Raw genomic sequence first — 13,085 nt, forward strand, 5'->3', positions numbered from 1 at the left:
CCGTAACATCAGTGGGTTTATTTGCACACTCGTGAGAGAGAGGCAGAAAATGTGCATTTGAAGATGTCACTCCTTCCCTTAGCAGATTTTAAAATGATTCCTTATTGGACTGATGAATGCAGATGCAAGCATGTTAAACTGCCTTGGCAAATGAGAGATACGTATTATACTTTGCTTGGGGTGTGTGCTTTCTGTAGATGTAATGTATATATAAATACACAGTATGTTTGCAGAGTTAGGAGATTAAAAAATGCAAATGAGCTACTAAGGATAGATACTAAAATGTACAGGACAACAAGCCAAGCAGTGTTGCTGGTAATCCACAAATATATGGCCCAGACCCTGATAACAAACCTGGCAAAACATTATTTATGGTGTGTCCTAGTGTGTGGGTTAAAAGTAGGGCGCATCATTAGTAAGAAAAGATCTTTCAAATAGTAATTGTTTGCAGCTCTTCCTCAGGTGTTTTAAGTCATGTTTTTCTGTTACTGTAGTGGTAGCTTGGAAGGGTGTGCAAGCGGTCAGGTTTGGGCATGCTTGTCTCCTGGTGACAGCACGTTACCGATTTCATTAAGTGTGAAAAGTGAACCTGTATCCAGAGCCAGGGTGGAGCTGCTGGCAAACGCTGACAATGAGAATCATTTTAACTCCTGTGGAACAAAAATAAGATTTTACTTTACCAGCAAACCTGTGTAAAATAGTTTTTTAACTTGCCAGAGTTTTTCTCTGTGATCAGTGTTGCATTTAAATGTTGGCTTTGTTTTAGGCTGCCTCCTTGAAAGACAAATGGGGTCTCAGCTACAAACCCAGCTATAGCCGATCTAAGAGTATTTCAGCATCAGGAAGACCACCTCTGAAGAGAATGGACAGAGCAAGGTGAGCTTTGGGGTTTGGAGATCTGTGATAGTAACAGCAGCACATGTCATAGAGGCAACGTTAGACTTTGGCCCTGAGAGTCCTTTTACTATAGATAGCAGCTGTATGTGTAGAACTGGCTAGGAGGAGGCAATTTTGGAAGACAGGCATGTTCTAAAAGGCAACTTTTCACCTTTATTTTGAGATTTCTTCTTTGCCACACTTAGTATTATGTCAAATGTTGACTTAGGTGTTTTTCTACAGAACCCTGCTTCCAAGACATACCGAAGAAGGAAAGTTTATAAGGAAAAATTCCAGAGTGTAATCATTTCTATACTTGATTTGCAACCATCTGCCTTCAGGGGCTGTTGTAATGATAAGAAGGAAGGGTGATTCTTTCTTTCTTTCTTTCTTTCTTTTTTGTCAATGATAACTTTCTTTTGAATCTGCCACCTCTATAATGTTTATTGGTTTTGTTTTGTCATTTAACAGCTGCTGAGCAAACTACGGGTGTAAAACAATGCCTCCTCATAAGTGTTTGCTTTGATTCTAGAGTGTGGGTTTCAGTCTAAAACTCCTGTAGATCCATCTGAAGCATTCAAAGTTTGGAATTACAAATGTGCTCTATTGTTAGCATTAAATAGTGAGGATTTGAAAATTTAAAAGTTGGCAAAGTGTGTTAGAATTCTTTGGACTTTTTTTATGAGAATAGAAATTCTTAACAGAATGAGTACGTTGGCTGAGAATGTTAAGTAGAATGTACAGTAAGCATATATAGTCCAAATAATTAATTTGAGTTGCATTGGAGAATACCTATTCTGCTAACTTGCTTTTTGCATCCTGTGATCAAAAGTATCTTACTTGTCTGTAATTTCTACATGCTGCCTCAGAATTGTAAGCCTTAAAGCTAAAGGAGGGAAGGCTTAGATGAGATATTAGGGGGAAGTTCTTCACAGAAAGTGGTAAGGGGCTGGAACGGGCTGCCCAGAGAGGTGAATGGATGCCCCTTCCCTGGAGGTGTTCAAGGCCAGGTTGGATGGTGCCCTGGGCAGCCTTGTGTAGATCCAGGCCTGGAGGTTGGTGTCCCTGCCTGTGGTGGAGGGTTGGAACTCTGTGATCCTCGGGGTCCCTTCTAACCCAGACCATTCTACGATTCTATAAAGAAATAGGCAGAGATTGGCCAGTGGCAAACTACCGGCAAAGCAAAGTGTAGCTTCATTCCCTTTCTTTCCCCCTTCTTTTTTCCTTTTCATGTACCTAAGTGCTTCAGTTAAGATTTTAATGCTTTTTTTCCATAACAAAAAGGTAAATAACAACTGTATTTTTTTATTGTCTTATATTTGTGTAGTTAACTATTGGCATAAATGTAAAAACCTATAGTAAACTCAACAGGCTGTTGCATTCTGACTTTCGTATAGCTCCCGACTAGGAGACAGTGAAGACCTCCCAGATATCCGTGTAGATGCTGCATCTCCTGGGCCAAGAGTAACTTTCAACATACAGGATTCTGTAAGAATTACTTTATATGCCATATAATTATATTTCCTGTGCCATTTGGTCACAAGTGCGTGAGATCAGTATGCCTAGGTGGGCCTGAATTGCTTGTATGTTTTTGCATGTATGTGTGTGTGCAGCTCACATCATGGCTGTCTTTTTGGAAGACAGATTTGTTCTGATGGAAGACAGATGTGTTGTGGTTTCTTAACACAGACAATAATTGAAACATTGAGGGATAGTAATTGAAAATGATGGTATTGGGGTTTTTTAGGCTGACATGCATCGTAGCAATCCAGTTGCTTGATTTTTGTCAGAGGCCTTCAAAAAATCATATAGTGTTTTTGGGGTTTGACTATTTAGCGCTTTGGAAATTGGTCTAAGTCTGCTGTAGCTCCACAAGTATATCCTTCTGTGTCTTTGAAGCAGACTATTGAATCTTTGGGCTGTTTGTTGCTATGTTTTCTCATTTTTATAATGTTCCTATTATGTTGTTTTTGCATGACTGAGATTATTCTAATTGTTTTAACTTATGTATTTTTTTTCCACTTTTAATTAAGTTGAATAAAACAGCTTTGGGGATTGCACAACAATCCAACTGTCCAGGGGAAGGGTATTTTCAGGTATTTCTGAGAAGAAGCAAGTATTCTTTGCCAGAGAACTAATTTATCTCACAGGGAGGTGCTTCTTGATGCTTCATCTCTTTTGCACTCAGCTACACAGAATGTATATCAAATTTGAAAACATTTAAATATGTAAAGTAAGCAGAGAACATGATGGGTTGTTGATGAACTTTCCAAAGTGTTTCTACACCTGTGTGTAGACTTTAAATCTTGATAGTTTTTGGAAAATGAAGTATTGGAGTTTGTACATTTATGAAGGTTCTGATCAAGACTGAAGTAGAGAGACATAAGTCTGGCCTTGAGAATGTGCTTTAAAATAGGATTTTACGTGGCTTCATCTTACAAAATAGGTGCTAGGTGGGAGGACTGTTCTCACAATTCTATTGCTGTTAGAATTCCTGTATTTAATGCTAAGTAAGACATTCTCATGTAGCTGTGAGTAGGGAGTGTGCCAAAGCATAACACCCAGAGAACAAATAGAAGACTTTTTAACTGCTTTGAAAAACATGTTTAGGGAAACTAGTAAAGATTTTTTTTTTTCCTTAAATGCCAACAAAAGAGCAAAAGAAACCAACAAAACCAAAGCGAAAACCAGACTCAGAGATAGTAAAATACTTTTTCTCTGTTCCAACTAATCTCATGCTCCTGGAAAATAAATAAATAAATTCTTATTTCTGAGAGAGGTCAAAATGAAACATAGAAATGCGTTTTGCACATTCCAATAGGTTCACATTTAAAAGTTTACCCTACCTTTTTTTGCTGGTTTTATATATATGCCCAGTTAGCTTAAATTTTGTTGGCGTAGCAAAATGCTATCAAATGCCTAAATGTATCGAATGTTGAGTACTCAAAAAAAAAATCTTACTGACATTATAATGCCATTATAATGCTCCAGTTTGAATTTTACTATGACTGTGTAGCTCTGTAGTAACACTACAGAGACAGCACTGGTATTAAATTAACCTTTTCCCGTGCACATTGAAGAAGTCAACGTTCAAAAGCCGCTTGCATGGTGCTTGTGGCGTGCACGATGTGAGATCCAGGAGGCCCCTTTGGGGAGCTTAGCCTGAAGCGTGTTTCGTGTGGGAGCACACAGGGCCCAGAAGTGTAGCCTCGTGCCGTACATTCTGTGTTAGCCTTCTGCATGCACGCCTCACTAACACTCCCGGGTGCCTCACCCCTCTCTGAGGTTCACAATGATTTTTTTGCTGTCTTCTATTCTTTTCTTTCAAAATCATTTTTTTTAAATTTAAATGAAACCTTTCCCTTCCTTCTGATGGGGTGAACTGGTCAGAGCATGGTACTTACTTAGCTAACAGCCTGAGCTCAATCACCAGGCAGTGACAAACGGCTCCCCACCAAGCTTTCATCTCTTTCTGTTTTGTAATCTGTCTTGCAATTTCGACACCTGCTGTCTTTGTATTATGAGGAACTCAGGAGCCAGAGTTCCTTATAGCACTTTTGCTTTTTTGTATTTCCGGAGCTATCTAATGCATTCTCGATGGAAATATGATATCTGTGGAAGTTTAATATCTTTTTGTCTTTTTATAATCAGTTTCCAGAGGAGACAGAAATGGACCTTTTGTCTGTAACTATTGATGGTCCCTCCCATTACTCATCTACTAGTGAAGGCTCATGCTCGGTATTTGCTTCACCCAAAACTCCAGTAGTCTTCTCACCCGGCATTCCCTTCCAGCCTGAAGAAGGACGTCGGGATGACAGCTTATCATCAAGCAGTGAGGACTCTGAGAAGGAGGATGACCATGAAAGAGAAAGGACATATTTTTACAGGAAACCGCTGTAAGTAATAGTCCTAAGGAGCATTTTTAGGGGAGCATATTTAGGAAAATACACTAGAAATACGGACTTTAAAGCTACAAAATCTGTTACTGGTGAAGGATTGAATTTTGCCTGAAATGTATATGTGGAAGGCAGGGGAGGTTGTGTTCAACTGTGAAGTAGGAAGGAATTCTGATCGGAAAAGGAAGAACCTATTAGAAATTTCAAGGTTTGGAACAGAGTAAAACAACTTGGAAAGAGTTTTTGAGGCACAGTTCACGCTTTAGTGGGACCAAATGCCAGATTTGTCAAATACAGCAGAAGTTTCCAGTGTATCCAGTGATTATATCTCCACAAAGTGCATGTAATAATTACTTTCATGTTTGTAAACATTTGTATTGTGCATAGATCTCTTCATTCCTTTTCTTCATTGAGAATTTAAGAAAGGCTTTGTTCTTAGTAGTGGCTGAGTATGAAGCATGACTTCATACTCCATACTAAGAAAGGGTACTTAGCAATGTCTTGATGGAAGATGGATCACATCACATAAGGTCTTTTCCAGAAAAGTTCTTAAAAGATGATATACTGAGTGTGGACCCAGTCTAACAATGCCTCCTGACATCTGTTCAGTTAAATGTCGTTCTAGTATCTAACCCCCATTTGTGCCTGTGCAGGAGTACCTCTCGCAAGAAAGCAACAGGCTTCGCTGCTGTCCACCAGCTGTTCACTGAGCGTTGGCCAACCACACCTACCAACAGAAGTATGACTGGAACAACCACAGAGAGAAATATTGACTTTGAACTTGATATCAGGGTTGAAATTGATTGTGGAAAATGTGTTCTGCACCCTACAATGCTTCAGCAAGAACATGATGACATCAGTTTACGAAGGTAAGAAATGTGGCACTCATGAAGAACAGGGTAAGTACTTTATTCTGTTTAGCTGTTAAATTGATGTTTCCATTGCTTAAGAGTCATGAACTGTTGCCCATGTAGTCACAACTTATGCACTGAGCTGTTTGAAAAGCATAGAAGAGGTATGCGTTAATTTGTTACTATCACTTTAATTTGTAGTTATTATCACTACTACACAGCATCACTGTGGGTCGCAGTTGTTATGGCTGACTATGGCACGGGGAGCTGAGTTTAGCAAGAATCAGCACATGCCTCTCTCTTTTGTTTTTAAGCCTGTTTTATCTTTCATAAACAAAATTTTAGGTTTTCAAAGTGTTTCTCAACCTCAAAAAAGTAACTTTACTCCACAGTGAATCCACATAATATCGTTTTATTAATAGTGAGGCTACTAGTGTGTTTTCTCATGATCTCTGAGGACTCCCATTATTTTCTGAGCATAGAAGCATGCTGATATTATGTATCTTTCCTGATAAAATGCAATTTTTAATAATCTGAAGCAACAGAAATGTTTTACTTCTGATGTTATTGAGGTATGATTTCATCCTTGGATTTTAAATTCTCCTTTTTTTCCTGTGTGTATGATTTGGGATCTAATAGCAGCTTTACATTACTTTTTAAAATGTGACAATGTTAATAATATGGTGAAACTTCCTTCCCAACAAAGATACTTCTTAATAAGTATAGTATAAAGGAACGAGATTTGTTTGTTTTAACTCTGACTGTAAGAAACAAGAACAAATGAGAAATGCTTTTTCTTACTGAGAGGTATACATAGCAGATCTGTACTTAGAAAGCAATTTGGTTTCTGTCTCTCCATGACACTTTTTCCTAAGAATTGCTGCAGAAGGAAAAAGAGTCTCTTACCAATTTCTATGAAGACAGGCTTTACAGCAGGAAAGGAAAACTGGGAAGTGTTTGCTACATCTTAGAGAGTTCTCAAAGATAGTGTAGGGTAACGTAGATGGACTTGACTGTAAGAATACAGAATACTGGAAGGTGTTTCTCTAATGACAACAATTTTGCAGATTTTATGTCCTGAACTAATCACATAATGAAAATGGTGAAACCAGAGTGATCCAGACCCTTACCCTCACCAAATAGTGGGGGCTTTGCTTTGGAAAATGCACTTGGACAGTAATTTACCTTGTGGTAGGCCCTTGAGTGATCACAGAGAGAAAGGGAGAAGAGGTCACAGAAAGTAAAGCAGAGATTGAAATGCTTCCTTATAGAGTTGATACTACAAACTTGATTTAGACATTTCTATGTTTTTTAATACCAGAAAATACACTCTTAGGAGTATTAAGCTTGCTTTAATAACATGCGGTGTATTTTTATAGGAGCTATGATCGGAGTTCCAGAAGTTTGGATCAAGAGTCTCCTTCAAAGAAGAAGAAATTCCAAACTAATTATGCATCTACTACTCACTTACTTGCTGGCAAGAAAGTGCCATCATCTCTGCAGACAAAATCTAGCGATGTGGAAACAACAGTGTTTTATATTCCCGGGGTGGATGTAAAGGTAAAAGGAGAAGCAGCAGGAAAGCACTTGCTCTTTCTCTCTGTGGTATTACATAATGAAAAGAAATCAGTTCCATTAACATTTTGCTGTCTAAAATTAGACATTTGTTTTGGATGTTTACTTCTCTGACAGGTAATTTATATTACACACCCTTTTGAAATGAAGGAAGATCTGTTCTCTGTCAGTAATTCATGGGAAGGGCAGCTTAGTAGTTGGCCCACCAACATGCAAACCTCTCTATCTTTTGTGTTGCTTATTAGAGCAGTCTGAGTCTTGGTATAAAAGGTTTTTTAAGACAATGGTCTCAAAATGCCATCAATCCCTTGTTTCTTTAAATCTTTGTAAAAAAGGGTCTCAACGGAAACGTTCTTTATATTGGTGGTTTGGCATCCTGTGGAGCAAGAACAGGAAAAATACATCACTGCTGCATGGAAGCTTCATGCTGTTCACTTCATGCAAAGCTATAAATCAAATGCTCTTTACTAGGAACAGCCTGGCTTTTCTAGTCTTTTGATGCAGAAGGGCTGTGGTTGTGCATTTCTGGGTATTCAAGGCAATCTTCTGGGGTAGTAACAGTTCTACCTCAGGTTCTGCCTGTTGCTTTCAGTCAAATTTAGGAATAACTGAATGTTATGCACAGCTTTTGTTGTGTTCTATATTTTCATAGATATTGTATTGTGCACCTTACCTAATAAGGATATGTGAACTCTTGGAATATTTTATTAATTTTAATTTTTCTGCAACTTTCTGTATGCTGGTGTGTAGCAGTAGAGTAGATCCACCATGCAGTAGGACAAAGCAAGCTATGTGTACAGAAACAGGAACAACTACTTGGTGGCACAGCACATGTACCTCAGAGTGGAGGAGTGACCTTTAGGCACTTTTCATAAATAGTTCATTTCCTCAGTTTCTTTGTGTTGCCTTGATTATTTTTTGTTATTATTAATTTATGTATTTGTATAATGATTTTGTATAATGATTTTGGATCTTTATCTGCACTGGCTGTATCTGTAGAACATGAATTAGAATGTAATTTAGCTTAGAATGATATTTTTATAAAAAAAGGGGAAAAAAATTGAAGGGAAGTCATGGTGCCAAACTGCTGTATAAAAATTGAGCTACTGTAGTAAATTGATCTGCCTTTGCTTTCCAGTTGCACTACAACTCCAAGACTTTAAAGACCGAATCACCAAATACTTCTCGAGGATCCTCGCTGCCAAGAACCCTTTCCAAAGAGTCCAAGCTGTATGGTATGAAAGATACTGCCACATCTCCTCCTTTATCTAGCACTATCCACAGCAAGACTAACACCTTGCTTCCTCCCCAACCCCCACCCATCCCATCAGGTACTTATCGACAATAACCTTCTCAAACTACCATGGATCTATAGTTTTCCTTTGTGTAATCTACTGGCTTTAGATCTGTCTGCATGTTACTGAAACGCCCTGTGTTTCTCAGTTCTTTATTTTAGTTGCAGAAACCTTATCCCAGAAGCATGAATCTCTTCCCAAGCCAGTCATGGCAGTATTTCTGTCATGGTCACCATATCCCAGTGATGGGATGTCACTGCCTTCTCCCTCTTCTCATTTAACAAAATAGTGCTTATTACTGGAAAGCAAAGTTTAAGTGCCTGTATAAAAAGTGAATGCTGACTGCTTTATTTTTCATAATGCAAGAAAAAAATTCAGGTGAATCCTTGCTTCCATACATTATGCTATTCAAAGAATACTTTCAGCTTGCACGTGCTTTCTGCCACACAAGTAATGCAGAAATTACTGCTTTCTGCAACTGGATCAGTCCTTGTAGTACTGGAGCAGCTGTTAACACATATCTGTGTTAATTGAACAACAGACTAGTGTCCTGAAATCTTGCAGGCCCTTCAATAACCATAATTTGGAGTATTATGAGTTCTAATACTGCAAGTTTTATCTCCAGTGATTCCTGTTTTCAAGCAGGAGTCCATTGTTACATCCTGTCAGATCTAGAGCTATGTAGATTGCACCTCCGATTTCTGAGACATTCACTCTTCTCTCCTTTGCATTTGAATATCACTTTAAAAACAAAGCCAAACTTTGAGCAGGCAAAATTAATAACTTAAAAAGCAGTGTAGGCTCTTTTTTGTTATGTTTTTTGTTTGTTTTGTTTCTCCCCCCCACCTTTTTTAATAAAACCAGCAGAAATGCCGGGAGAGAACAGTGAAAGCGGATGCCTTCCTCAATTATCTATGCTCTTGAACCATTAGCTCTTAATCCTTTAATTGTCCACTACACTTAACGACTGTTGTGTAATCTTGATTTATTCTAATTTCCTTGAATTTTGCTCTGTATTTTCCTCTATCCCGTCTTTGTCTTTTAATATTCACCATGTCATGTTATTTTTATGTCTTTAAGCTCTAGATTTTGCAGGGGGCTTACAGAAATAGCACTCATACAATGATATAAATGTCTCCCAAAACTAGGGATTGCTGTTACTGTAATTCTTGATGTATTGTATTTTTATAAATGTTCGGTAATTCTGAATTACTTTGAAACACGTTTATTGTTATTTATGTTACTTTACTCTTCCTCTGGAATGGAAACCACCTTGTCTTACTGTCTTTGTCTCCAGACAGAGACAATCTAGTCAGAGACACTAGACAGATTAGTCTGCATAGAAGGAAAATTCAGTGTTTGTTTGGGGTATTTTGCAAATAAAATGATTTTTAAGCTTTGGTTTAGTTTTTTAGTTAACATTTAGATTTTTCTCGGAGGATTTAAAATCAGTACCTTCATTTATTTCTGCTCATTCTAATAGCTGTATTTCATAGAGACAGGTACTAATACCTTCTGTGCTTAGTTATATTTTGGTGAGCGTGGATCTAAGTGCTAGCTGCTCCCACGGATTTAGAAGATAACAATCTTTTTCTTAGTTCAAACTTTGGCTACCTCCAAGCTTTTAAAAGTGCTGGTTTAGAATCTTAAGTTATTCTTTGCATATATATAGTAGGACTCACCATTTACAGTTTTAAGTCCTTGATTTATTTTCTCGTTTTAAACTGACATTATTCGCAGACTTATGTAATGATTTTTCCTAGTTCCAGTTTCATTTCCATTCCGTTGTGGTTACCTTGCATTGTTTATTTGGAGAAAAAACATGTGTGTGTCTCTTAAAAAATAGCGCTGAAATAAGTGAAGTGGTGACAGGGAGGTAAAAGTGCTTGGTCAAGAATGTGAGCAGTGGAATTACAATCCAGCTTGGCAGTCTAATCATTGGGCTTTGCACAATTGGCAGTGAAAGTTTTGCAGAGTTTTCTCAGTGAAAGTTTCTGGCTCCATTTCCTTCCTGACTGATCTGATTTATGCTTTTTCAGATGACGATACAGAGAATTAGAGGAAACAGCCGTTAGTTATGAAGTATCTTCTAATGCTTATCGCTTACTGTTGAGTTATACCACGTTAGACAAATTTATCTTTTAAATGTTGCAGCCAAAGGGAAAGGAAGCGGTGGAGTGAAAACTGCTAAACTGTATGCCTGGGTAGCCCTCCAGTCGCTGCCAGAGGAAATGGTGATTAGCCCATGCTTGCTGGACTTTCTAGAGAAAGCTCTTGAAACCATTCCGATTACACCCATTGAAAGGAATTACACAGGTAAGTTTTGTGTACTTGTGTTCTAGTGCTCTGAGCTGCTCTTCCCTTGAAATTCCACTTTCTAATGACTCTTGTGCTTGTTAAAAGCTGTCAGCTCACAGGATGAAGACATGGGACAATTCGATATACAGGATCCCTTAGAAGAGTCCACAACATCGTTAGTATCGTCCTCAACATCAGCATATTCATCCTTCCCTGTAGATGTGGTGGTTTATGTACGAGTTCAGGTGAGGTTTTCACTCAACATTCAGTATAGTAAGTAACTTGAGACATAGTCTTTGGGACTATCCACAATTTTGAGTTTACTTCTTTTAAAAAAAAAATTTCAAGCATACTTTCTGAGATATTAAGGTGTGATGATAATATAGGACTTAATTCAGCAGAAGTTCTGAGATTCTTTAGTCCAGTGGAGACCAAAGAAATGAGCTGTTTTGAGAAGTCACAGAAGTTCTGAGCATTTTTAATCATTACTACTACTTTTCTTTTTTGTTTGAAAATTCCTGTCATAACTAGTATTGCTAGCCACTGTTTACAGGTACCATTACAAGACAAAACTAATAATTAATAATAAAAAATTGAGGATTTTCTCCATTTTTAAGAAAGATGTAGGATGTAGTTATCATCTACAAGGCATTATTCATATTGCTTAATATTTGACGTGCCTGGGCTTTTTATATGCGTAAGAGAAAAGTGCTACCACACCATGATTCAGAGCTCTTGAGCTGAATATCATCACTGTAATCTTCCACTTTGTGCAAATGATGTTCTTTCCTTCCTGTAAATTTGATGATGTCCACAAATTGAACAGCAAGTTCCAAGAGGTTTTATTTTTTTCTTTAATGTCTGTGAAAATTAACCACAACAATCTGTAGCCTCTCTCATCTGGCCAAGAATGCGTTGAGGGGAGCTGAGGCTTTCAGTGTCAGCTCAAGTGATTCTGTGTAGTTTGATGCCCCAAAAAGCCAGATTCAAAACGCATTAGCTTTGGTGACTATGAAGCAGGTATTCTTTATTGCAGCACTGGGCACACAAAGCCAAATTTCTCACATTTATACAGGTTTACTCTACACAGTCATTATAATTTCTAAGAAAAAGCAGAGTTATGGAAATTATTTCTAGGAAGTCATTTACATGAACTCCTCCCAGATAGAGCATTCTCTGTGACACTCGGGGGTCTTCCGGTGGTCTTCAGGGGTGAAGGGTGGACATCTTCTCTCTCAGTACATGCTCTGTATGTTTCTTCTCCATAGTTACCAAAACAGATTCCTGAGCTCAAAAACACATTCCTGCACAAACTAGTTAGGAACCCCTTTTCACTGAAAACGAGATACACTCTGTCTCTTCACTGGTCGTTGGTCTCATTATTTATGACTTCCCTATCTTCACTTTCTTTAGTTTCAAGGCACTGTTATGGCTGAGTTCTGTAGCCACTTTCATGAAACAGCTCATAATAAAATCCAAACCAAATTATTCTTAAAAACACAAAATTATATTAATTGTCTCTTAAGCTACATCTACATCAATCTCTTCAGCATTGTAACATTTCATTGAATCAGTTCTCACATGAGATAAGCTATTAATACAGTTGGGTTGAAGGAAGAGGGGAGGACATACATGTCCTCTGCAGCATCCAGGCTTCCTGTGTAGTGGTTTTCCAAAAATTGGTCAAAAATGATACCTCTGATGTTGGAGGGATTCCCTGAAATTAATGTATCTATATTAACTTGTATAAATATCTTACTAATTCTAAAACTTATCTGAAAAGGCTGTAATTTGCTTAGATTTAAACAACCAACACATAAAATAATGTGAGCATAAATATATAAAATATGTAAGTCAAATTTGGGATTTTTTTTTTTAGTATTTCCTACTTGTTCATTGAATGTGCTTTACTTTCTTTGTGTCTTTCAGCCCTCTCAAATCAAGTTCAGTTGTTTGCCAGTATCCAGAGTTGAATGTATGCTCAAGTTGCCTTCCCTGGATCTTGTTTTCTCTTCAAACCGAGGAGAACTGGAAACATTGGGCACAACATACCCGTCAGAAAATGTGTCAGTTGTTGGCAATACTTCACAGAGTAGCTCAAAGAATTCAGTTAGTAAATCTGGAGCACCAGGTAATATATATAAATGTTTACGCTATGTACAGCTCTTAGCATAAATAAATACATAAAATGTTCTACTGTCTAAAATCAGAGCAGGCGATAAGCTTTTATACACTTTAAGGCTAAACACTTATATATTAGTGACTTGAGCAGGATTTCTTCAGTTTGTATCAGT

The 13,085-nt window shown here is 37.7% G+C and overlaps 1 protein-coding gene across 2 annotated transcripts in view; it reads left to right on the plus strand.

The window, feature by feature from the left end:
- Window positions 1-13,085, plus strand: part of BLTP1 (bridge-like lipid transfer protein family member 1) — a gene marked incomplete at its 5' end in the record, with an annotated part of 114,037 nt that overhangs the window by 85,881 nt on the left and 15,071 nt on the right. Inside the window, 10 exons of one of the 2 annotated variants that reach the window (XM_084262724.1) lie at window positions 767-876; window positions 2,274-2,364; window positions 2,910-2,972; window positions 4,528-4,772; window positions 5,426-5,641; window positions 7,003-7,183; window positions 8,337-8,529; window positions 10,648-10,809; window positions 10,897-11,036; window positions 12,721-12,922. In XM_084262724.1, coding sequence (XP_084118850.1) covers window positions 767-876; window positions 2,274-2,364; window positions 2,910-2,972; window positions 4,528-4,772; window positions 5,426-5,641; window positions 7,003-7,183; window positions 8,337-8,529; window positions 10,648-10,809; window positions 10,897-11,036; window positions 12,721-12,922 — 1,603 coding nt within the window. The remainder of the gene's footprint in view (window positions 1-766; window positions 877-2,273; window positions 2,365-2,909; window positions 2,973-4,527; window positions 4,773-5,425; window positions 5,642-7,002; window positions 7,184-8,336; window positions 8,530-10,647; window positions 10,810-10,896; window positions 11,037-12,720; window positions 12,923-13,085) is intronic. The other variant, XM_084262725.1, reaches the window with a different exon arrangement.

This window comes from Gallinula chloropus (genome assembly GCF_964237585.1).
Source record: "Gallinula chloropus genome assembly, chromosome: 4".
NCBI classification, from domain to species: Eukaryota; Metazoa; Chordata; class Aves; order Gruiformes; family Rallidae; genus Gallinula; species Gallinula chloropus.